The 24889-nt window shown below is 37.0% G+C and overlaps 1 protein-coding gene across 1 annotated transcript in view; it reads left to right on the top strand.

The window, feature by feature from the left end:
• The window catches only part of Cabcoco1 (ciliary associated calcium binding coiled-coil 1), a 108999-nt gene extending 85877 nt beyond the window's left edge, over nucleotides 1–23122 (top strand). The window contains exons 6-8 of the mRNA XM_070021030.1: nucleotides 16275–16397; nucleotides 16761–16898; nucleotides 22729–23122. Coding sequence (XP_069877131.1) covers nucleotides 16275–16397; nucleotides 16761–16898; nucleotides 22729–22803 — 336 coding nt within the window. The 3' untranslated portion in view covers nucleotides 22804–23122. The remainder of the gene's footprint in view (nucleotides 1–16274; nucleotides 16398–16760; nucleotides 16899–22728) is intronic.
• The last annotated feature ends 1767 nt before the right edge of the window (nucleotides 23123–24889 follow it).

Here is a 24889-nt window from a genome sequence, read left to right as displayed (position 1 = left end):
GCTAACATATGAAATCTGTCCAGATCAATTGAATTGAAGCAAAGATTAAATCTTACAGGAAAGGCAAACACATGTGTCTAGTGTAGTACAGAACCTACTAACCAAATCATAGCAAATCTAGCAAGATGGTTTTCACTTTATTTAAATGGTATTTCAATTTTTTTTTTTTTGGAGGGGAAGGCAATTGAACTCAGGGCCTTGTGGACTCTACCATTTGGTCGCCTCCCTTTGTTGCTTTTAGTTGTTTTACTTTGGTCTCAGCTGACTTTGCAGCGTACTCCTACCCGCACCTCCTCTGTGTGTGGAACCCCAGGCATCTGTCATCATGTCTAGCTTGTTTTAGAGACAAGATCTCCTTAACTTTTGCCTGGACTTCTCTCAAACCAGGATCTTCCTGTCTCTGCCTCCCAAGTAATAAGGCTAGCCACCACACCTAGTATAAAGGGCATTGGAATTACCTTTCCTTTGAAAGATCCAAAGTGTGTGTGTGTGTGTGTGTGTGTGTGTGTGTGTGTGTGTGTGTGTGTGTGTGTGTGTGTGTGTGTGTGTGTGTGTGTGTGTGTGTCTTAAAGATATAATGAGCCAGGCACTAGTGGTTCACACCTGTAATCTTAGCTATGCTGGAGCTAAGATATGAGATTGTGGTTCAAAACCACCTAGGTTGGCAGGTCCATTACATTCTTTTTTTATTTTTAATTAATAAAGGTTTTTATTATTGTGAAAATACCATACAGAGGGGTTACAATTACATGAGCAAGGTAATGAGTACATTTCTTATCAAACATTATTGCCTCTTCCTTAGTTTCCCCTTACCATCCCTGCCTTCCCCCCACACTTCCCTACCCCTCCCCCCCAAAGTTGTAAAGTTCGTTTTTCGACATAATATCGTGTACATCTCATTGTTGCAATGGGTCCACCTGTATCCCTATCTAAACAATTTGTTTTTTCCCTTCCCCTCCACAAATTATACCAACATCAAATACAGTGAAAACAGGGGTTATACAGTGGGGGAGGTACATACAAAGCAACAAAGAAATATTTTGTAAATATGTGAGAAACAATAGCAAGAAAGAAAAACCATTTGAGTCCTTATCTTGGGGTTCATTTCGCCTAACATCAACTTATCTGACCATTTCTGCTTGTCTCAGACATAACACTCTTTTCTCTGATTAAGCACCAAAAACTCTGGAAGTAGAGCTGTGGCTCAAATGGTAGAGCACTAGTCTTGGGAAGTGGGGGGCAGGGGATGCTAGAATTGAAATCATGTTGACCTACAACTGCTTCCTTATGCCCAGAGTTCTAACATTAGTTTGGGTTCAAATCTAAGATAGAACCCCTTGCCATATAGCCTATCCATTGATGCATGTTTTGTAGACCACACCAATTCCCATGTTTGGCACTGACTTACATGAACAGGAATAGGTCAAAATATGTTAGCAGAGCTACATAAAAAAGCCTACAAAATTCAGTCCCCTGCTCTTTCTGGCTCAAGCCTGCAACATTAGCCCTTCACTTTTATGAGTACTAAATTTTACTCTCGTTTTAATAATAATAACAATAAATATAATAATAAAATCATGTTTATATAAGAGGTTCATCTTGTTAAAATGCATTGAGACTCGCGGAGCTTTATAGGACTCAGTTTATGCGCTCTTCGTTGATTTAAAGGTGATAACTTCATGTGATTCATTGCCACCTAGTTTTGAATCTTAATAATATAATGACTTGTGATTTTTTTTACATTTCTTAGAGAACCATCTTGGTTAAAACCTTTTCAGTTGTTTTTACTGGGGTCATCTAAACTACATTTCCCAGAATGTTCATGAAAGAGACATGCTTTATGTCTCCTGAACGGCTGTAATCTATCACGGCTGGTGCTAGGTCGACAAATTATGAGTTTACAGTGTCAGCCCAGTGAATTAAAGCTTTGTTGTATACCAGCTCGCTCTGCAATTATTTCCAGTTCATGTCTTATAAAACAGCCTCGTCATGTGGCAATCAGAAATTTCCATCTAGCATGTTTAAGCATCTATGTTTTTGTCCTAATTGTTCTGTATGATTCTGGGCCTAGAACAAGGTGATATGATTGCTATCAAAAGCTTAGAAAATAAATTTATTCTCAATATAACCTTTTTAAAGAAGAGTCTAGGTTCTTCCCCCTTTTTTTATATGTGGAAGTGTTGGGTATTTATGTTGAAATAATAGGAAATGAATTTAAATAGAAACATTGCTCATGTCTTATTCCTGTAAACAAAAAAACATAATTTACAATAAATTAGCACAGCAGTTGTTAGTGTAGCTCAGCTTTATTTTACAATTCTCACACCTAAGCTCACAAGATGACACTTTTTCTGATAAGGTAATCTTTATCAGGTAGTTCTGTAGGTGATTAAATCTGACAGATGCTAGAGAGTTCCGAGATACAACAGCAAAATGTTGTAAAAATTCTTGTAAAAAAAGAGAGTAAAGTGTCTTATGATGAACTAGTAGAAAAATAAATGACAAAGGAATAAATCAGCTATAGTAATTCTGTGTCTAAAACCAAAGTAAAATCGTTTCCCTAATAAGTAAATAAATGAATGAATCACAACAAATTAAACTATAAAGAAGCTGGTGGATAATTTTTAAATAAAGAGTATTATCTTCTCAGTCAGTTTTCAGTATTTACAGTATTTGTTGCAGAGCACAATGAGAATCAAAAGCTTCTAACACAAACAGAAGTGGAAGAAACAGAATGTTTCTTTCATAACATTTTGATAGTCTATCTGCCCTTCAAAACACATAGTGAACAACAGCTCCTTCAAAGGTAAATCCTGCATCGCCTCCTGGGGCAGTGATAGCAATCAGAGGTCTGATATTTCCAATGATACTAGCAATCTAAAATATGTGAAGGTTTAATTGCAGATTGTATAATTAGATGAACCAAATTAATGCTATACTTTCATTTGGCAATGCATCTTTATGATTTGAATGGTTTTTTTTTAGCCCTGGTTTCTTATTTCTACCAGAAAAAAATTCAAACAGTAGTTCTTTGTCCTTGCTTGGGTTTGCTTACTTAAATGATGTTAGCTTTGCTAGTCAGTTGATATTCCAATCCGTTGAAACAGTATATTACAGGATGTACTGTTTTCTGATATTCTTATCAAACTATAGGTTGCCTAACGTACAAAGTTCATGCACAAATATAGGGAAGTTCCCTGAACTGAGTAAATTAAAATGCTGGACCAGATTCCCTGGCTTCATTAGCAACCACTCATACCAAGGCCATGTTCATACAAGTGTAAAAGCCAGGACTAGCCTTCAAGAGTTTTCTCTCACCAAGGAGCAGTTTATACTCATAAATGAAACTTGAGGCTTCCATCTAGACCCTATTCATTTTACATAGGTCCTTCTAGCACAGACATCCTTTGGAAGAATCTAATCATGAGCACAAGAGGAATGTGAAAAGGTCAGTGTGCACCACTGGTTGCCCAAATGAGAAAGAGCTTAGATTACAGGTCATGTTCAGGGCTGGAGAAGAGAACTGGAAATGCACTCTAAACTTTGGTGTTTCACCATCTAGCAGGGGGAAAAAATTGTGTGATATGATGACTCGCTGACCATAGGAGACCATGCAATGATTTCCCACATTTGCATATTAAATAATGAGCTATTGCTTTTTAAAAAACTATTTATCAGTTACTTACCAGTGAGGAACAACACAGATCAGAGAGGGTTGTTTAGCATTAGTGAAACATTGTGTGATAAAGAAATTTTTGTTTGTTCTTTAAAAATCACACTTTTCAGCTCTTCCTAAATGCCAAATACTGGGCTAAGTTCTTTGTACAAGTTGGGTTTATCCTCACAAAAACCTCTGGTGGGGGGTGGAGGGTCCTATCGATGTCCCCAATTTATAGATGAGGAACAATGGTCCTTGTCGTGGGACCATGAACAGACATGCACCCCCAAGGTAGTTAGGCTTTTCGTTTGTGAGAATGGCAGTGTTTGGGAATGGTGGATGGCACAGTGCTATTTGAGTCGTAGAATCATACTCTGTTTTCCACACAAATAAATGAATGCCTCATACCATGAAAATAGGTTCCTCAAATCCATGGGCTGGAAACAGCACCACACTTTCCCAGTGGGACAGCAGTTGAGATAAAGCCAGTGTACTTGTGCATCTCTGCTAGAAAACCAGCTCAATACCACTGTGTAATTCCTTTGTGAAACTGATGGCTCTGATCAGAAATTAGAGCTACAGGGTGGACAAAGAAACTCATCCACAACAGCTCTAATATCTTAGTCACCCAGGTTTGACTTTAAAATTATATCAGCCGTGAAAATTATTTCACTGTTGTCTTCTGTCTTGAGCCACAAGGCCATATTTAATTTTAATTATTAATATGTAAAAAAATAATAAAAGCCACCAAAATAGTCTATAGGTAATTTTCTGATAAAGGAAATTTACTTTCTTCCCCATTTGGGATTTTAATGGTCTCCATAAAGTTTTTTTTTTTGAATGAAGTGTTAATTAAAAATGTGGAAATGGATTGAAAGTATATCACAGCACCAGGTGAGAGCCTTGGTCACATGGCCATACCCATTTCTCAATGCTTCTTAACTTGTTTGGTTATTGGTGGTTTTCCTGCATGCGTCTTCCTGGAGGAGACTGTGATTCCAATGAAAAGAGTAATTACAATTACAGCAAATAGGACCGATTGCTATTTGTGCAGTTTCAGACACCAAAAGCAAACTTATCATCTTATGCTTCTCTGTTTACACACATGAATTAAGCATGTCCTTAAATCTCTTCATAAACTCAATATTTTTTTATTGTGCCCTGTTTTTTAAAAAAAAGTTCAATACCCTAAGATTTATTGTTATTGATTTATTTGGGGGACAATGTTCTGGAGTCCCAGGGCTATGAGGAGTCAGTTGGCTTCCAGAAATTTCTGAAGAACTCGATTTTTTTTTTAATTCTTCGTGTGCACATATCATTCATCTTATTATTTTATTTTTCTTAACTTTCATCTCCTTACTCATAAACTAGAGATAACTATTTTGGAAGGTATTCAAAGAACCCAAGTTATGACTGTATTTGTCCCTAAGGATTGGATAATGTGAGATTTGGAGCCAAATGGATAGGGGTTCAAGTTGTGGCTAAAAATTCACCATGGTCTAGTTGTGTGGCCTTAACTGAGTTATTTTACCTCTTTGAGCTTTCGATTCTCCATCTAACTACCCCTCAAAAAAATGAGATCAATAAAACCTCCTCTTACAATGTGTTATGACCTGAGGATATACTTAACATGTGCTTTCCGACCAGTCCCATGCTGAGCACAGAGTAAGTGCGCAGCAAGTGAGAGCGGCTTCTTTTCCTCATCCTCAGCACTGTTTTCCTGGATGAGGGCCAGCAATATCCTTGTGGCTTCCCCATTACACAATTCCAGTGGCTGCCTTTTGCACGGAATTAAGAATGGGAGGGGCCCACTGGGGAGAAAAGAGAGTTGGAAATCAATGGGAAGACTGTCCATTGTGGCCTCAGGAGGAAGGATCTCAGCATCCCCCTCTGGAGATTGCTTGACATTACTACCGCCATCAGAAGTCAGGTGGATGAGTGATTATCTCCAGGGAACTCTTTAGAATTTGTCAGTACATCGTGTCTATGAAACAGCTATCAGTCAGTTCACTTATCAGTTTAATTACCGATTAAAAATAACCATCAATTCAGTCAAATTACTGGGAATCTGGTTATTTTGTAATGTGGTAACCAAACAGGGTGCCACTGATAACTGAAAAAGTACAGGTCCTCTTGCAGTGCAGCCATTAAGAGGGCTTTCGGGAGGCCTTGTTTTTCCATAACTCACGTTTTCAACTGAATTGTAACTAAGCAGCCCTGACAGTTTTTAAATGAATGGATACCCTCAGTGGCATACACAACATCAAACATTATTCTTTCTGTGAACAAACGCCTGATCTCTGTATCCTAAGGATGAATATTAAAACATCCACTTTGCCTTCAAGTTGTTTCTAGAAAGTGTGAGAGATCACTTAGACATGCTTGTAACTCAGGATCATTGTGAAGAGTACCATACAAAAGGAATAGGCAAAATGTTTCAAGAGCACAAGGAAGAAAGGAAATTTTCACTTTAGTGGACTAGCTGGTCCAGAAGACCAAATGTAATATTGACTGGTAGGGATGATAGAGAAAATCCTTCCCAGCAGAGGGAGCAACCCAGGCAATATGGGCTGCTCCTCTCCTTCCCCCTTATTCTTTCCCTTTCCCTCCCCCCTCTCCCTTCTTCCCTCTCTTCTTCCCACACTTCTTCCTCCTCCTGAAGTATTTATGGAACATTTCCTATGTTCCAGGCACTGTGTATATTGAAGGGGAAAAAAAGCTAGAAAGTGTTACTAGTTCATTACCATTAGAGCTCAAAATCTGTGAAGACAAGAACATGGCTCTGAAGGCTGGAAGATGAGCATTGTCATGAAAAATGAGGAGTACAGTGTAGAGACATGCTGGAAGCGTCGCAATGACTGCTGTGGCAGTCTGCTGTCAGAAGCAAGGGAGAGAGCATAAGGGAATAGCTGAAGACAACTGGAGGCTTTCCATCCAGTACCTAAGAAGCTGGTGATGCCACTGAAAGATAAAGAAAATGGGAGGAGGATGGGCTTGAGAAGTAATTAAGTAGAAACAAATGGACAAGCTTCAGCCTGTCTAGGATTCTCATAAGCATCGAGTGGGTAGGCCAAATATTCTACATCATGAAAGAGATCTACATAGGCAGATGACTTTGAATCTTGTGTAAATAGAGCAAAAGTTCCTTGAAATTTTGTAACAGCTGAAAAGGAACCAGAGATGATCTAATCCAATTCCTGAATCTCACAAAGAAAGTAAGCACTCCCAAACATACTCTCCACTGTGAGGTAGAGACAATTCCAGAGTCTCTATACACATTTAAGGGGAAAAAAATTAAAAAAAAAAAAGCCTAGGTTTCCAGAACATTTCAACCTCAGAAAAAGCACCTAAAGGTTCCAGAAGTATCATTTTGACTGAACTAGCATGATATACAGATTATAGGTGAAGGTCCTCAGTTATATACTCCATTGCCCACAAGTCAGGTTTTTTAAAGTTAATTTCCAGGATTTTAAATTCCATGAGAAGCCCTATATGGTACCTATCCCTATTATTTACAAAGGACTTCATGACTCTTCATGTCATCAACATAATGGCTTCCTCCATGTACAGAAGAAAAGACTGTCTTGAAGAAAGGAAGAGGTTGGGCTATTTCTGGAGTAGCCTGCTTTCAGAATGACAAGCACATGAGATCAGTCTGAAGTAGATTTCCCCAAAGCAACAAAATCCTTCCCTGATGACCAGGAAAGGGTGCCTAATACAGTTAAAGAATCACTTAGTGCAGATGTAAAAAGAAAAAGGAAATAAGTGGGGGCCAGAGGGAGCTAAGTAGAGAGGAAAATATTTGTAATTCTGACAGCATGTTTTCTAGTAATAATTTATGAACCTACTGGAGGGGAAAAAAAAGAAACACATAAACTATGAATAAAATAAAACATAACTTATGCCTTCTGCAAATTTTCTTGAGCTAAAAATTAAAGTTGAGGTTGACTTAGGTAAATGACTACATTTTCCTGTACTCCTATTTCCTTGATGCTGAGGGTTACCAATTGATTTACAACTTCCTGTGTTGTTTTTAAAAATCTATATTTGTCAGCACATTTTTAATGTCAGATTACTTAAAATAGCCATCTCAGACCTAAGAGGTCAGGAATAATAACATCACAATGACTTCTGTAAAGATTTCATAGCATCTTATAAACATTCTAATTTAGCCCTTCAAATTTTATATTTCTAAGTGAAATTAGTGTCAATATGGCTTTAAGGAGGTTTTTTTCCTCCACTTTCAACTGACGACACTGGGAACTGAAGTCCATTTAGTTCAATCACTGTGCTTTGAAGTAAATTACATGTACAGCTTTCTTCCTACAGTTTCAGCCTCCCTTTATTCAGGTGGTTTAAATTGTCAAAATAACAGAAAGTCCATGAGAAAAGAGAGAACTAGAACCAAGGACTTCCCGTTCTCCCATTATCGTTTCTGTTCTAGCCATTATAATTTATTGTCTCATGTAATTTCTGCAAATTACAGGTACTTGTTCACAGAGAACATTGTCAAATATGAAAACCATGAAATAGTTTCATCTGCATAGGAGCTATTATAAGGTACAATGAGAATGCAGCATTTGTAAAAATCAAATGTTTTAATTTGTATTTGATAACTCTAACAGGCTTTCCACAGAGATAATTACCTGCCTCGTCTGTATAATGGTAACTAATTGACTGATACAGATATTTAATTTCAAATCTTAACAAAAACATAAATAGAAATAGTTTTCAATTTTTAAATGTTAAAGTCCTCAGCTTTAAAATAAAACATCTTAGATAAAACCAAACAGAAAAGTTTGTATAACTACAATTGTTTCAAATATTTTATACTGACTTCAAGGTCATGGGTTTTAGAACATAACCACTAGGCTAAACAAATACACTCCAAGTAGCCTTGAAAAAATATTTTTGATGTCCATTACGTATTTTTAAGCTAGTTTTTAAAAAGGCTATAGCCAGAGAAAGTCACCAGTTAAGGCCAGCCTAAAAACCAAAAGTACAGTACCAAATTTAGTAGTTTCAAGAGGTCCAATATTCACTTCCACAACAAAGACTTGTTGAAGACCTATCTGGTAATGCCTTGACTCTTTTATTTTAGTCTGTTATGGGGCCTGAACTCAGGGTCTGGGCGGTGTCCCTGAGCTTTTCAGCTCAAGGCTATCTCTCAACTACTTTGAGCCACAGTGCCACTTCTGGTTTTTGGTGATTAATTGGAGGTAAGAATCTCTGAGACTTTCCTGCCCAGGATGGAACCATGATCCTCATATTTCAGCCTCCTGAGTAGCTAGTATTACAGGCATGGACTACCAGCACCCAGCTTAACTCTATTTTTGACAACGTTTATTAAAAGAAATCTTTGTGAAACGAATATGATCTGAGCTATTACATGCCACATACGTTGCTATAAAACAAAAGACAAAGGAAGTGGTACATTGGGCAAGGAATGAAGAGAATTGGGTTTTCTAGTTTGCAAAGTTGGGTCTACCCACTCCTTTCCTAATAAAAGATTTGCCTTATTCCTACCTAGGCTGCATAGCTACCTAATTATCTGCATCTATGAAGGGAAGTTGTTTGGGTCCAAGGAACTCTTCCAATAAAATGATATTGGAGAGATATTTGATATTTTAAAGAATGTCACTATATGGAAGCAATATGACAACATATCCTCATTAAGCAGTTCTCCTCAGTTAATTGGACCACCTGAGCACTGTTAACAAATATGCACTCCAAGTAGCTTGGACCAGTGTCCTCAAGCATGGCTATTCTAGCCTAGTTGGTCATATTAGAAACCTGATTCTTTCAATAATGACAGTAATTATAAATAATAATAATAATAATACACCTTGAAGTTTAATAATACCTTCTCTTTGAAGAACTCTCAGCATTTTCATACACATTATCTCATTTGTGCTTGACACAATTCGATGAAGGAGCCAGGTAGTAATTATCATTACTCTTTTTTTTTTTTTACAGGTAAATAAACTGAGGCCTAGGGATTTTCTTAGCATCACACAATTAGGAATAGAGCCAAGCCTAAAGCCTGTAATTCAGGGATCTATCTTCGAGATTATTGCATCTTTAGAAAAATATCAGGGTATGTGAAGAATGGTTCTATCCCTCAGGAAATGTTTGCACTAGAGTGAGATCAAAACATCTTTTCCTTTTTTATCTCATTTACACTACAAGAAGGTAGTCCTTTTCCAATTCATTAGGGAGGATTTTATTGTCTGAAGGCATTAGGATAGGTGTGCTCAGATTCCTTTTCACATTTCAGTATTGGCCTTACACAGAAGTAGACTTAGACATACTGCAAGTATCTAAAGGTGTCTAAAATCAGTTCTTTTAAGTATCCAACTTTTTTTTAAAAAGTGATTATTTCAAACCCAAGTTCAATGAGATCAAATCAAGATATATAAATAAAAATGAGCCCAAGGTGTTAACTGGAATATCCTCGCCAGATTGCAAATTGGTTTGCTGCAGCCTGCCAACTTCCATTCTTCCTTGTAGCTTCAGCTGGAATGGGTCAGCTTCATTTCCTGTCCGGACTTGTTGTGTTGTGTTACTGTTCCCTGTTTAGGTGATTAGCATGTGTGGATATGATGGTCTCAAAGCACTATTAAGTTATAAATGTTCAAGCTACCAGTATGCTGTTAAAAATAGAAATTGCTATTAGATGTCTATTCATACCCTGCAGAAGCCTGGCAACATTTTGAACCTTTTGAAAATGTAAATACTGCATATTAAGCACAGGAAAGAAAATTAATGTGCTGCATTTGCAAATTTATTTCCAAGTCAAAAATGCAAAGGAGGAGGAGGGCTTGTAGAAGAATTGATAGTCTACATTTACAGGTTTATTAAGAAGTTTGTAATGACCCTCCCACAAAGGAAAAATACTTTAGCGATGGATTAGCTAGCTCCTCTGATAATCTTTTGCTTTTGAGTTTCCTCTTTTTCATTTCAAATTTATGGCCTCAGTATGACATTCCCTATGTTTATTGCATTTTGCAGGTGGCATTCACATCTCGTTACTTTCTTTGTGGGCAATGAGTTACAATTTTTTGTTAAAAATTTCCAAATCCACACAAGTACTTCTTAATTAGACTTTCAGATGAGTAATGACTTTTCTTCAAGGGGGAAATATAGTTAAAACATTACAAGAATTTTTGTGCCTTTTTCCCTTAGTTAATAGTGGGGAAAGTTGGCGATAAAGTGTGCTTTTGAAACTTTGACATATTTTAGTAAGTTTTGATTTACATATGAAGTCATGGTATGACAATTCCAAACAAATGTCTTTTCAAAGCAAGCCCATTTTTTTTTTTCTTTTTGGTCTGTGTGCCTGTGGCTCAAAAAGGATTGAACAGATTTATCTTGCTTTCTGCCACTCAAAAGAAAGAAAAATTACAATCTCAATGGAATGATTAAAATCTTGCATAATTTAATAGCATATTTTAATGACTTAATATTTATTACCTTAGTTATAGATTTTATTGGCCCAAACACTATCCACAGATTATCTACACTTTCCTTAAAGAAACATTACTAAAAAAATGAATCTGAATTAATATTATCACAAAAAATAGTCTACAGAAAAAAAGCATAAATTCAAACAACATTGTGATTTTAAAAAAAATGTTATACTTCTCCAACATGCTGAGATCTGGAAGCAGAGATTAATTCCTATAAGCATGTTTTAAGTCTCACTCTGACCCTGTACTTAGTTCCAAAAGAGGTCAAAATTCTTAGCACTTATTCCCATGATAAATGTCCAATTCTTATTTCATATACAGATTTTTTGAAGATTTCTAATGATTTCCCTTGGCCCTTAAGGAAAGAATTTGCATTTTTAAGAATGTTTCTTTTAAGAAATGTTTGAGGATGAAATTTTGTAATTCTAAGTATTAAATTATGCCAAAAGCCACTTACTTGATAGTCTTTAAAAACCATAGCACAATTGAACGAAAGCACAGATTGTAAACCATCTTAAATAACACTAAGGCAATGTGCACATAATGAACAATGTAACTTAATTTTCATGTAACAGATAACATCTGGGGAAAATGTATATTGGTAAGTTATGCAAAACTAATTTTCTACTGACCACATCTGTAGACATTATTTATTGTATGTTCACTTAACAGTCCATTATTCTGTTTAGAAATCTATTCTCTTCTTTATTAGAGCTTTTAATGTACTCACCTTGGTTCAAATGGTCTGCTCATTATCAGAAAAAATATAAATGGCATTCACATGGAACAACATGATTGTTTTTTACTATATCCATTTGTGTGCAAGCATTCAAAAATGGCAAAAGAAACACGTTTATTGCTTTACATTCAAAGTAATATTTAGGGGATATTTGAAAGTCAGGAAAAACCAATCATTTGGCCAAATGGATGTATGTGCATAATCAGAAACTCCTGATTTTTAATCTCACCATTGAGCCACGGGCAAGTCACTTAAAGTCCTTCGCTTTGTTTCCTGATCTGAATATTATTGGTGCCTTTCTTATATGAAAAATGGGGGGAAGGGTGCTAAGTCATGGTACCAAATAGAAGTACTTTTTAAATAAACTTGATCCTTTTTTCTGTTTTTATTTTTCCAGCTATTAGAGGCAACATATTAGACTTTTGAGGAAAAAAATATGAGACAATTATGATCCTACAGGAATATATAAAAATAGTTATAAGGCTAGCTTTATTTAATTTGTTTCAACTATTCATAGACTTGAGGAAATTATAATGCTCTTTAAGAAATCTAACTTAATAAAGCTGACCATGTCTCTCTGTTTTAAATAGATTTTATTACAGAACTAGTGATGCTGTAAAACATGAGGTTTTGTTAAAAAATATAAAGACTTAATTGTATTTTTTAAAGTAAGTGTTGCATCAGCCGGTTTCATTGAAACATTCTTTCTGGCTCTGTGTTCTCACTACAATTATTGATTCTAATTTTTCTCAAACTTGTTTTTTTATTTTCTGTTTTGTTATTTAAGTGGATTGCCACTATGATAGTTCTGGGTAGTATGTTCATTTCAAACTATGTTTTTGAAACTGTCTTTTATTATGAACAAAAACCTCATTTCTATACCCATCTGAATCAGGGCGTTTCTTGTTCTTATAGTAACTCATAAATCAAGTTATGTGTAAAACATAGATATGGTTTGGTTCATTAATAGTATGCAGAGCATACAAAGAAAAGAAATTCTCACATCTAGTTTTTGTGCACAAATCAAATCAATTTAATAGCCATATGAACTATAGTCATAAAAGTCAAGGGAAAGAAAAGCTCTACTCTGCCAGAACTTCAGCTTCTTGGAATAAATAGGAGCTTCACTCTACCAAAGAAATAATGATGAGAATCCATAAAGTTTGTGCCCAGTAAATACACACACACACAACACACACACACACACACAAACACACACACACACACACACACACACACACACACACAGTGTCAAAGACAAACATACTGAGTATTTGGCAAATCAGGTGAGAGACCTAAACACAAATATCTGTTTACAATTAGTTAGAGCTGATGGCATAAGAAAATAGATGGAAAGAATGAATGACATTGCCCCATTTGTTAGGAAATGGAAGGATTTGGAAAAAAATTATATTAAGTGAAGTAAGCCAGGCCCAAAAAACATAGGTCCCATGGTTTCTCTTATTTGCAATAACTAGTATATGTTGGGGACAAGTGGAAAAGATCAAAAGCGGGCTGGGAAGATGGCTCAGTGGTAGAGTGCTTGCCTTGCATGCCTGAGGCCCTGGGTTCGATTCCTCAGCACCACATAAGCAAAAAGAAAAAAGCCGGAGGTGGCGCTGTGGCTCAAGTGGTAGAATGCTAGCCTTGAGCTGAAGAGCTGAGGGACAGCGCCCAGGCCCAGAGTTTAGGCCCCACTACCGGACCCAAAAAAAAAAAAAAAAAAAAAAAGAAAAGATCAAAAGCTATGTACATCTGACCAAATAAGATGATGTTAAGTGAAATGAACCACAAGATAGGGATACAAGTGGTTTTTTCTTTCTTGTTATTGTTTCTAACATATTTATAATGTACCACGTGATTTTTTGTTGCTTTATATGTTCCTCCTCCACAGTATAAACCCTCTTTTCACTGTATTTGATGTCAGTATAATTTGGGAAGGGGAAGGGTAAAAACAAAATGTTTAAATAGGGATACAGGTTGACCCATTGTAACAATGAGATGTACAAGGCACTATATTGAAAACGAATTTTACAATTTAGGGGGGGGGGGTTAGGGGTAGGGTGGGGAATAGAGGTGGGAGGGAAGGGATGGTAGGAGAAAACCAAAGGAGGAGGTAACAATGCTTGATAAGAAATGTACTCATTACCTTGCTCCTGTAACTGTAACCCCTCTATACAGTATTTTTACAATAAAAAAACTTATTAAGAAAAAAGAAAAGGAAAATAGATGGTAAAGTCTGCTATTATCAAAATGTAAAAGCTATCTACCAAGAACTTCATGGGGGTTGGGAGCAAATTAGCAGAAAGGCCTATGTATAAAAAGCATAACACTAGCACAAATACAGTGACAGCAGATAAGAGAAAATTCAACTTCATTAAAAGAAAACACTTTCATCTTACAGAAAAGCTCATGCCAATTTTCTCAATACCTTCAGTAAATTCAGCAAACTCCAGCCCACCTGCCCCCTCCTCTTCATCCTTTATTTCCTCCCTTCCTCCATTCCTTCCTTTCTTCCTCCTTTTTATTTTTAGACAACATCTCAGTATATAGCTCAAGATGGCCTTGAACTCAAGACCCTCCTGTCTCAAGCTCCCAACTGCTTGGGGTGACAAGCATGTTACCACCATGCCTGATCTTTCCTCTTCCTTGTCTCCCTCATTCTATACAAAGAGCATTCTGTTTCTCCCATACATTAAAGTCTAAACCACTAAGTCATACCTCATCATCTTCTCATGTGCAGCTTTTGTTTACATTTAATGTTTCAGAGACACAAAAGTATATTTGCCTATTTCTTTTTCCCAACTTGGGAAATAAAAACAACAAAAGATGTGTGATCATAAAAAGGGCGGGGGGAACACAAATAATTTTGTGAGAAGACAAAAGTGCTTCTAAACCCCACTTAGGAAAATGTAGTGGCTTTTGAATGTGATCAGAAACAACAACTGTTTAGATATGTTTTCTCAGTACTCTGTTTTGATGAATATTTAGAAGACCTAAGATAAACAATCCAGAATGATATCAACTAACAATGGAAATTAAGTGCTTAATAATATCAATAATTTCCAAGTATGGGCATTTGATGACGTTTTACAATGTACTGAAACGGTATAAGCTAAGGTCAGTACATCAGGGTTTAACTCCCAGACTTGGAACCAAGTAATTATTTGTCCTCAGGCCAGTCATTTAACCTCTTCTTTTCCAAATCTGTTTGCCTGTGAAATTAAGATACTTCTATATATTTACATTTAGCAGTAACTTCTTATCAAGTTAAAATTAGTGATTCAAATTTAGTTTAAAATGCATACACATTGATAAGAATGCCTTAGCTTCCAGTACCTTCCAAAACTTATCAAAATGAAAAAATGATATTTCTTTAAAGGATGAAAGTTTATTTGAAGCACTGTTAAGTTAGAAGTGAATGAATAACTATTTCACAATTTTCTCTAGTTGTCACAGAAAGGTGCATGTATGCATTTGCAGGGTTTTGTCATCAAACCTGTAAGTTCAAGTTGTGACTTTGCCAGCATAGAGTGAGTGACCCTATCTCAGAAGTGCAAAAACAACCTCATGAATTAATATACAGATTGGCACAATTTATTGATTTATTGTGAGGAATGGCATAAAACAGAACACTCAAAGTGGGCATGTCTTTACAGATCAACTGAGATGGGAAAGGAAATTATGGTCAAAACATTACTTGTTGAACATGGAATTAGAACAAAGGGAACTAATTAAATGACCCAGATGTTTAATGCTGTTGGTACCCTCATCTCCTCTTTCTCTCTCTGAAGTCATGGCAGATGGGCCCTGCCAAAATAGGCTTCCTTGACTCTTCTGTTCTATCCTTTCCAATGTTAACTTTCACTCTCCCTCTGACTGGCACACTGGCCAAAGAGTTGTTAAAGGCTCCTGGGGAAATCTTGTGTTCCCTTCTCCATTTTCATTGAGTCTCTCGGATCCATATATTAGCCTCTCGAGCTGTACAGTCCCCATCACTCTGAATGGCCACGTCACTGGTCCCTACAACCCTAGCTCCATTAGGCTGGCTATCATTTACATAATAAGTATCTAACTCTCTGCCAGAACTGGATTTGTACAGTGTCTAAAGCATGATTCTCTACATATAGAGAGCTTGTAGGCAGGAGTAAAGGACTGGGATTCAAACAAAGAACAAAGCATACAAAATGAAGACCTCAATCACAGAGGACAAAGAGTGAGATAAGGAAGGGTAGACAAGAAAATGCAAATTGTGATATATAGAGTTAAAAATTGAAAAGCACCAGATTAGAAAGAAGGCAATAAAATGGAACATTCAGAGGGTTGGCACTCAGACCATACCACACCTATAATAATGGCTGAATTGTTGTCGCTTAGCAAAGACCATCATAATTCTTTTCCTCTACAGCAAGTGATAGAGGTTGTCAGGCATACAGGCTACCAATTCCCAGATCCACTGGAAGAAGGAATCTCCTTTGACATTTATTCAACATTCATAGAGCCAGTATCAACACTGGATACAGATGTGAAGGTAAGCTTCCTCTTGTTTTATTTGACTCACCCAACTTCAGCCTTATAGAAGATGAAAGAAACAAACATATGGCCATTTTCTTTGCCTCAGACTTTCTCAAGCCAAATACAAATGCTGATGGTAGTTCAGCAGTGTTAATGCTCCTTAGTCTCCATCTATACTTTCCCAAAATTAGATGCTGCCTTGGCACCATGACTTGGCCTGACATAATCCCTATAAGAAATAAAGTAATGTCAAATCAAAATTTTTCTCTATATGGACATTGTACTTAGCCTAACAGTATCTGGTAGAAGTTTGAGATTGCATATTAATCCACACATGTTCCAGAAAGCATTTGAATGTTGTTCACTTTCAACATTCTAGGCTGAAGAACAAGAAATTCCAGAGGAGAGCCAGGCAGAAAGTGACACTGTAGAAATGGATCCCTTAGTCGGCTACACCATTGAAGATGTAAAATCAGCTCTGGCTCAAGTGACAGATAACATCTTACTGGGCATTCAGGTACTTAGTATTGGTAGTGTCTCCACTTTATTACTGGTTAATTAGCCAAGATCAGCCTTACCATCTAATACCTAAATACCTAACACTGTGCTACCTAAACATTGATTACACTGTGTCAGAAAGAGAGAGACAGCAGTCATTATATTCAATGTACATATGCTATGTAACTTGAGGGTAGGGACAGAAGGAGGACAATGGGAGAGAATGAAGAAGAGGGTGTGACATTGACCAAGAAGCATTGTTCTCATAATCTGACTTATGGACTTGTAACCTCTACAACTACTTAATAATAATATTTTTAATCAATTTCTGAGCCAGGCACTAGTGGCTCATGCTTGTAATCCTAGCTACTCAGGAGGCTGAAATCTGAGGATGGCAATTTAAAGCCAGCCCAGGCAGGAAAGTCTGTGAGACTCTTATCTCCAATAAACCACCAGAAAACCAGAAGTGGCACTGTCAATCAAGTAGTAGAGTGCTATCCTTGAGCTGAAGACCTGAGGAGCAGCTCCCAGACTCAGAGTTCAAGCCCCATGATTGACAAAAGGGAGAGAGAGAGAGAGAGAGAGAAAGAGAGAGAGAAAGAGAGAGAGAGAGAGAGAGAGAGAGAGAGACAGAGAGACAGAGAGACAGAGAGACAGAGAGACAGAGAGACAGAGAGAGAGAGAAATATTTCTGATAGAGTAGCTCTATCTAACACTACCAACAAACACCAAACAATTCTCAATTGAATCATCTGCGATTCAGTAAAGATCATAAACTAGATCTGCCAGCAGCATCTAGTGTAGTGTATGTTATCTGTTTACAAAATCATTCAACATTGAAATCCCAGAAAATAGCATGGTAATGACTTTGTACCTTGTTCCACTGTAAACAGTGCTTATGCAAGAATAATTGGTATGCATTCCTAAATTGGTGAGTAGTAAACACGAAAGATCAGATCATAATTCCTCAGTTTTCTCACCAAACTTCTTTAATTTCCAAAAAAAACAACAGTATTTAAAAATCTTCTCCAACATTTCTTTCCTTTTCCCATCTCTCTAAGATCTAAACAGTGGACACTAGTGGCTATAAACAAATAGAGATGGTACTCATCACCTCCACAGCAGCTACCAGTGCCTACCAACCAGATTGGCCTTGTGCTCTATTCTTTCTCATTCTGTTCAAAAGGCAAACAATCATTTCGTCTCAACACATTTAGAGGAATTCACATAGCCTTCCGGGTCAAATGACTACATAGGTGAATTGCATATTTTAAGTGAATTTGTAATTTCATAGAAATAACTGTATAGCAGTAAAACATACTAATGATTTGCCTATCAGATCATAAGATCATATATAAAAAGCACACTGTATTAACAACTAATTTAGAAAGAGCAAAAGATTAGCTTGGCATAAACATACCTTGTTACTTGTTTAATCATCAAGTGTTATTGCAGTATTTACATGAACATTTAATGATTTGGTGCCAACAGGCTTAGCCAAAATCCTCAGCTTAATAAGGGGTGGTAAGTGTTTACTAGGAATAGTGGAAGAACACGTTTTACACAAAGCTTTATTGTTAACAACCCCATGGATGTAATAACTGGGTAGTGTGTAGAAGGGCAGAGTGCAGTTGAATTAAGCTGACTTCAAAACATATCTCCGTCTTAGATTTGATAACATTTCATCTAAATATAGTTTATGTGTAATCATGGCTCTGGGATCTTTTGCAATCCTGTGGCTCTGAAATTATTGCTAAGGAACTACTAGACAGCAATAGAATAGTTTGCAGCTCCTCCCCGCAAATTGAAAACATCTTTTCCAAGGCCATGTTTCATGTAGTGAGCAATGAGTTTTTAACTATTCAATGATTAAAAAATATATTAGAGTATGCAGCATATATACCTCTACTTTGTAACAAAAAGAATATGATTGCTATGTATGCATGTATGCATGCTCTCTCCTCATTCACCTGAAGCCGTCCTGGAAATCCATTAGCTTGCTCACCTAAATGTAATTAGTTGCAGAGAAAATGTGAAGCAGAAGAGAGATGTGAATCCTGATTTCAGAATCCTGATTATTCCCATCTTAAATGGATCTGTGGACATCAGCCTGGACTAAATTACTGCAAATTTTTCAATGAAATGGCAAGGTGTGGGTTTACACAATGTTTCTAGATAGCAAACCCATTTATATGTTTATTCTCAATAATCCTTATAAACTCCATGCAGTTGAAGAGGGTGCTTCTCCTGATAAATTGAAAACTGAGATGGGAAGATTAAGTCATTTGTCTCAAGTTTCCAGGGTCAACAACTGATGAAAGACCCTGAATAGGAGCTGTGAACCAAGTCCCAGTTCTAATTCCAAAGTTATCTACAAAAGACACATAAGGTCTAACATCATAACCATGTTGCTTTGAATTTTAATCCACTTGTAGATTGATACTTTTTCAACATCCACCCTTATGTCTTGGTCAAATGCCAATTTGGGTAATTACTCTCTGTTTACCTCAGTTTCTCTTTCTGCACCAACCGGTGAATACTTTTTCACTTTTGAAACTTGACTTCCAGTGATCCTGGCTCTAAAATCTGCCACATTTCTATTCAGAGAGCGCCGCATGCCAGTGGTCATTGTACCTCAGCCTTGTGTACTATACCATGGAACACACATTTAATGAATTACTAGCTTCTTCATTTACTCTTCTTATTTAAAAAACAGACTCATAATTTTTTTGCAGGAAAAGCCATAGAAAACTCACGTGTTCAGGCTAATTTGGGTGGGGTTGGGAGAGATAGGGGAGAATGATGATTGGGGTGATATTGATTGAGAGGCAGTACTTACAAATTGACCTGCTAAATTGAAAGCCTTTTATAACAACGGCTTACAGGTAATTAAACAAAATAAAACCAGGATAATTTTTCTCAGTGCTCCTTCTCTGGTAGGGTTACAAACATACCATCTTTTATACTACAGAAATTTCTGAAAATGTCATGTGAATCCTTATAATTTTTATGTTAATCCACTTATTTTTCCATTGATTCACTTTGTAATTCTGGAGATTTATTAAGAATGAAGTTATCTTGGCCCTCAGATGTTAATTAAAAATTATACTGAATAGAGCAAACATTTTATGCCTACATAGTTTAGGGTTTTTAATTTTAAAGATACATTCAAAATGAAATTATTTTGGCTCTGAGTCACATAATAAAAATTACATCCAATGGAGCAAACCTTAATATATTTAAAGAATCACGTTTCAGAGAAATATGAATGCTAACACTAAATTCTTACATTGAATGTTGGCTGATGGCCCTGTCTTACAAATAGGGTAAAATAATGTGAAAACCTTGAGAATCCCAAGATGATGTACTTCGAATTTCCCAGCTTAAAGAGTTGAGTGAGATCTCCAGAAGGCAGTGGTCAACGAAAGGTTATTGAACAGAGGATATGGATTTGGCATTGGTTGCCAAAGGAACTGTCTCCCATGATTGGGTGATAGCTTGCTTATTCAAAAGCATCCTGAGGAGTCATAAGGAGAGATGACAGAAAAATCACAGCTTTTATTTGACCTGACACAGTCTTCTGACCCAGCTTCCACTAGTTGTTACTGAACTACAGTACTGTTCATCAAGTTCTGAAGAGCTGGAAGGTTCCTCTCCTCTCAGTATAGCACTCTTGTGAAGCACATCTCACCTTTGTGAATCTTTTTCCCACAGCACACACTTATTTCAATAAACCCTGTCTCTGTGGTATATCAGCATGGTGAGTGAAAATACCCCAGTGCAAGGGCGAAACAGAAGCTGATGGCTGGCTGGGAAGGTGGCTCAGTGGTAGAGCGCTCGCATTGCATGCATGAAGCCCTGGGTTCGATTCCTCAGCACCACATAAGCAGAAAAACCTGGAAGTGGTGCTGTGGCTCAAGTGGTAGAGTGCTAGCCTTGAGCTGAAGAGCTGAGGGACAGTGCCCAGGCCCAGAGTTCAGGCCCCACGACCAACAAAAAAGAAAAGAAGAAAGAAGAAGAAAGAAGGAGGAGGAGGAGGAGGAGGAAGCTAATGGCTGAAAGTCTATCAGTCCTCAGCTGGAAAGTATGAGATTATTGGCAGGCACAGACACATGATAATGAAAGCGAGAGAGTAAGTGTTGGAGGAGAACATTTCTTCCCAATTCTTTGGAACTGTGACAAAATGATTTCGTCAAATAATTGCAATCCCTATATGGTCTAAAAGCGTTGTCTGTACAAATTTTATTTTAACAAAACGAGAGTAACGTTTTTATATTCCATAGAAACATATCAATGATATGTCATTTGCAAAGTGTGAAATTGAGAGTTGGAATTACAAATTTAAAACTAGAGTATAATGTCAACAAAACCCTATGTTCCTACTTAAAACTTCAAACAAGAACTAACATCCGGAAGTAATCCTGATGCTACATAACCAAACTAAGTCAGAGGCTTCCTCACTGATAGGCAAGCCTTCCTTCCAACTTTACTAAAACCACTCACAAGGATATTCATGAAATCCTGAAGGATTGGAGGGTCATGTTATCTTTCCTTGTCTTCTCCACCCAGCCACTAAGAAAGGAGGAAAAAACAACAACAACAGAGGCTAAACTTGATCCCAGGACTTAAAAACACTTGAATCAAAGGAGATTAATATACACTTGAATGTTGAATGCAGAATTACTGACACCAATGTGATCATGTCAGACACAAAACAAAGTTGCATCAGATGAAGTAAGCAGGACAGACATTTCAGAATTCTCTATTATATTTACATACTTAAAATATTAGGCAACTTACATCCGGGCCTAAATCAATTTTTTTTAAATTTTCTTCTATTTAAATTAGATAATTAAAGTTTCTCAAAATATGAAGACATTGAAAAACCTCTCATTATGTTTTATGTACATATATATGGGTGTGTGTGTATTAGACTAGATACATATATGTCTATATTCTAATATATATATGTATATATTCTAAAGTTTAAATTTATGAACACCATTCAGTATAAATTACACTTCATGCACATGTAGATTTTTTCAAATTATTCAAACAATGGCAACAAAACAATTTTGCCAAGTCAACCTACACTGATTTGTCTCTATGCAATTTTATTATCCATCATGATACAAAGAAGACATTTCCAGGGCTGCTGTTAATGTTCAGATGATGTGTAAGTAGTTCTGAAATCGTGCAGGTAGCAATGTTAGTCCACAGAATATCACTGCCAGAGGCTAAATGCTATCGATCATGACTGCAGTAATCGCTAAAACCTGTCAGCAATTGCTTGCTTTTCTCTCCCCAAAATATCCCACAAAATGGCATCACTCCAAAAGTTGTAATGTATGATGAATGCTGTTAATTATGAGAATTGTTCGCATTGTGAGATTATTTGTGTTGTTATTTCACAACAGCAGCTCTCCGCAATCCCATTTAGAATGCATCACACAGAAGACAAAAACATCCACTGCAGAGGGGTGGGGCAACCCACAACACTGAAATAACTGAGCCCAAAGCAGTTATTCTGATTCTGTGCTTATTGGTAAAGTCTGTCTGAAAATACAGATAAATTATCCTATCTTCCAACACAAGGCTATGTGAAAAATGGCTGTCCAAATACCACTTCCTGTTCATAGTAGACATGCTATACATTGGGAATGTGCAGAGAAATATGATAAAGTGTTATCACATCACTACAGGCTGAAACACAGCTATGTCTGCTAAACAGGAAGGTGTGTGAGGGATAATGTCTGTCTTGAGGCACTATAGGATGTCAAAACCACAAAGACAATGTGCAGCAAAAGATAGCTCCATCATAACCACTCTTTTTATGATTGTCTTCACAGACTGAGATAAACGAAAAGCTGCAAATACAGGAAGAGGCCTTTAATGAACGAATTGAAAAATTGAAAAAAGCCTGAAGAATTGGGTAACAAGGAGAACGTTGTTGAACCTCAAGAAACAAACCAAAGTCATCAAAATAATGATTCTCTAGGGCACCAGATCTTCATCATTTAGCTGTAAAAGGAAAACCCAGCCCCACTTTTTATTATCCTAAGTAATTAGAAAAATAGTAGCCTCAACTTTGCCATCGCCTGCCCCATAACTGCCTCTCCATTTATTGCATCACATATAATGAGAATACTTTGGATACAAGAGTTTGGAGAATTATATGTAAAACTATAATTACTTTTATGATGGCTTTTTGACATTTGGGCTAATAAATGCTATTCATCTTCAGTGAGAATGGAGTCAGCTTTTTAAAATAACCAGAAGTAAAGGAAAATAATAATAATTTTATCCAGTAGTGACCTAAATAAACTTCCACATTTCTATGGGATGCCAAGAATTCGCTGCCAAGGCTAAAACTTGCTAAACAATGGAAATCCAAATGCATATTCTAGATATTTTTTCTTACTTAACTCATTTGGTTTTCTTATTTAAATGTTTCAGTGTGAAACCAATTTTCTGAAATTATATAATGCAGTTTGAAGCATTTTAATTTATTCTGCACTGTATTTGTTATTTCTAATCTTGTTACCCTCCCAGGAGAACTCATGACCTATATAAAGAAGCAGTGTATAAGTGGTTATTAAAGACCAACCTATATAGAGATTGTAAAAAAAAATCTTAAATACTAATCAAACTCAGAGTTCCAAAAATTAACCACTATATTGCAGTGGAATAATTGAAAAATAGCTCAAGTCTTTAAATATCCACATGAAAATATAATTTCAAAACAAAAATAGCTTATGTGTCAACTGATTGTCCCTAGTAAAAAAAAATAATTGCTACCTTAGCTCTTCTTAAGGGTCCTAGCCTTCAAAGTATTTCTGAAATAGGGTGGTTCTCTTAATAATATTCAAGACTGGGGCCAGAAATGGTGGTAGACACCTATAATCCTGGCTACTTGAGAGCAGGAATGGAAAAATTATGGTCTGAGATCAGCCAGGGCAAATGTGTGGGGTCCTATCAAAAGCAAACTAAAGCAAAAATGACTAGGAACTTGATTCAAGTAACAGAGCAAGCATAAGGCCCTGAGTTCAATCATCCTTTTCTTCATCCTTCAAAAAAAAATGCAAAAATATGAGGTGGTCCATGTTTGTATATAGTCTATCATCTTATCTTACCCATCAATATCAAAGGAACTTCCCTGAACAGGTTCATCTGGGACAGAGACAGAGCTGACAGATTTTGGTACTTTCTAACTACACTGCTCAGCAAAGTTAGAGTGGTCTTTAAGTTAAAACTGTGTTGTTGGGCTGGGAAGGTGGCTCAGTGATAGAGCACTTGCCTTGCATGCATGAGGCCCTGGGTTCAATTCCTTAGCACCACATAAGCAGGGAAAAAAAAGGCACAAGTGGCACTGTGGCTCAAGTGGTAGTGTGTTAGCCTTGAGCTGAAGAGCTGAGGGACAGCGCGCAGGCCCAGAGTTCAGGCCCCACAACCAGACCCCCCCCAAAAAAATGTGTTATTGTTGTTGTTGTTGTTTAAAAAAGAATGGTAAAACCATGTTTACTGTTTCATGTATGTGCTCCAAGGCAAGCAGCCCCAAACTTGCTTGCTTTCCTGCATGAAAACATGCATTACCATAGGAAACATAGGAGAGCTCCTACTTTGGATGCCCTCTGCATTTTTTATTTTTTATTTTCTGCTCGTGGGGTTTGAACTCTGGGCCTGGGCACTGTCCCTTAGCTCTTCAGCTCAAGGCTAGCAATCTACCACCTGAGCCATAGAGTCACTTCTGCTTTTCTGGTAGTTTTATTGGAGATAAGAGTCTCAAGGACTTTCCTGCATGGGCTGGCTTTGAATTGCAGTCCTCAGATCTCAGCCTCCTGAGTAGCTAAGATTGCAAGGTGTGAGCCACCGGTGCCCGGCAGGAGCGCACTCTGCATTCTTTACTTGAGTATGTGCATAGTGGTACCAGGGCTCTACCTCACAGCCTCACATTTGCTTGGCTTTTTCATTCATGGCTAAGGCTCCCCCACTTGAGTTGTGCATCCAGTT

This window comes from Dipodomys merriami, unplaced genomic scaffold (assembly GCF_024711535.1).
Source record: "Dipodomys merriami isolate MVZ:Mamm:240054 unplaced genomic scaffold, mDipMer1.0.p SCAF_14, whole genome shotgun sequence".
In the NCBI taxonomy this organism is placed as follows: domain Eukaryota; kingdom Metazoa; phylum Chordata; class Mammalia; order Rodentia; family Heteromyidae; genus Dipodomys; species Dipodomys merriami.
The sequence above is the reverse complement of the archived record's forward strand: the minus strand, read 5'-3'. Positions and strand labels throughout refer to the sequence as shown.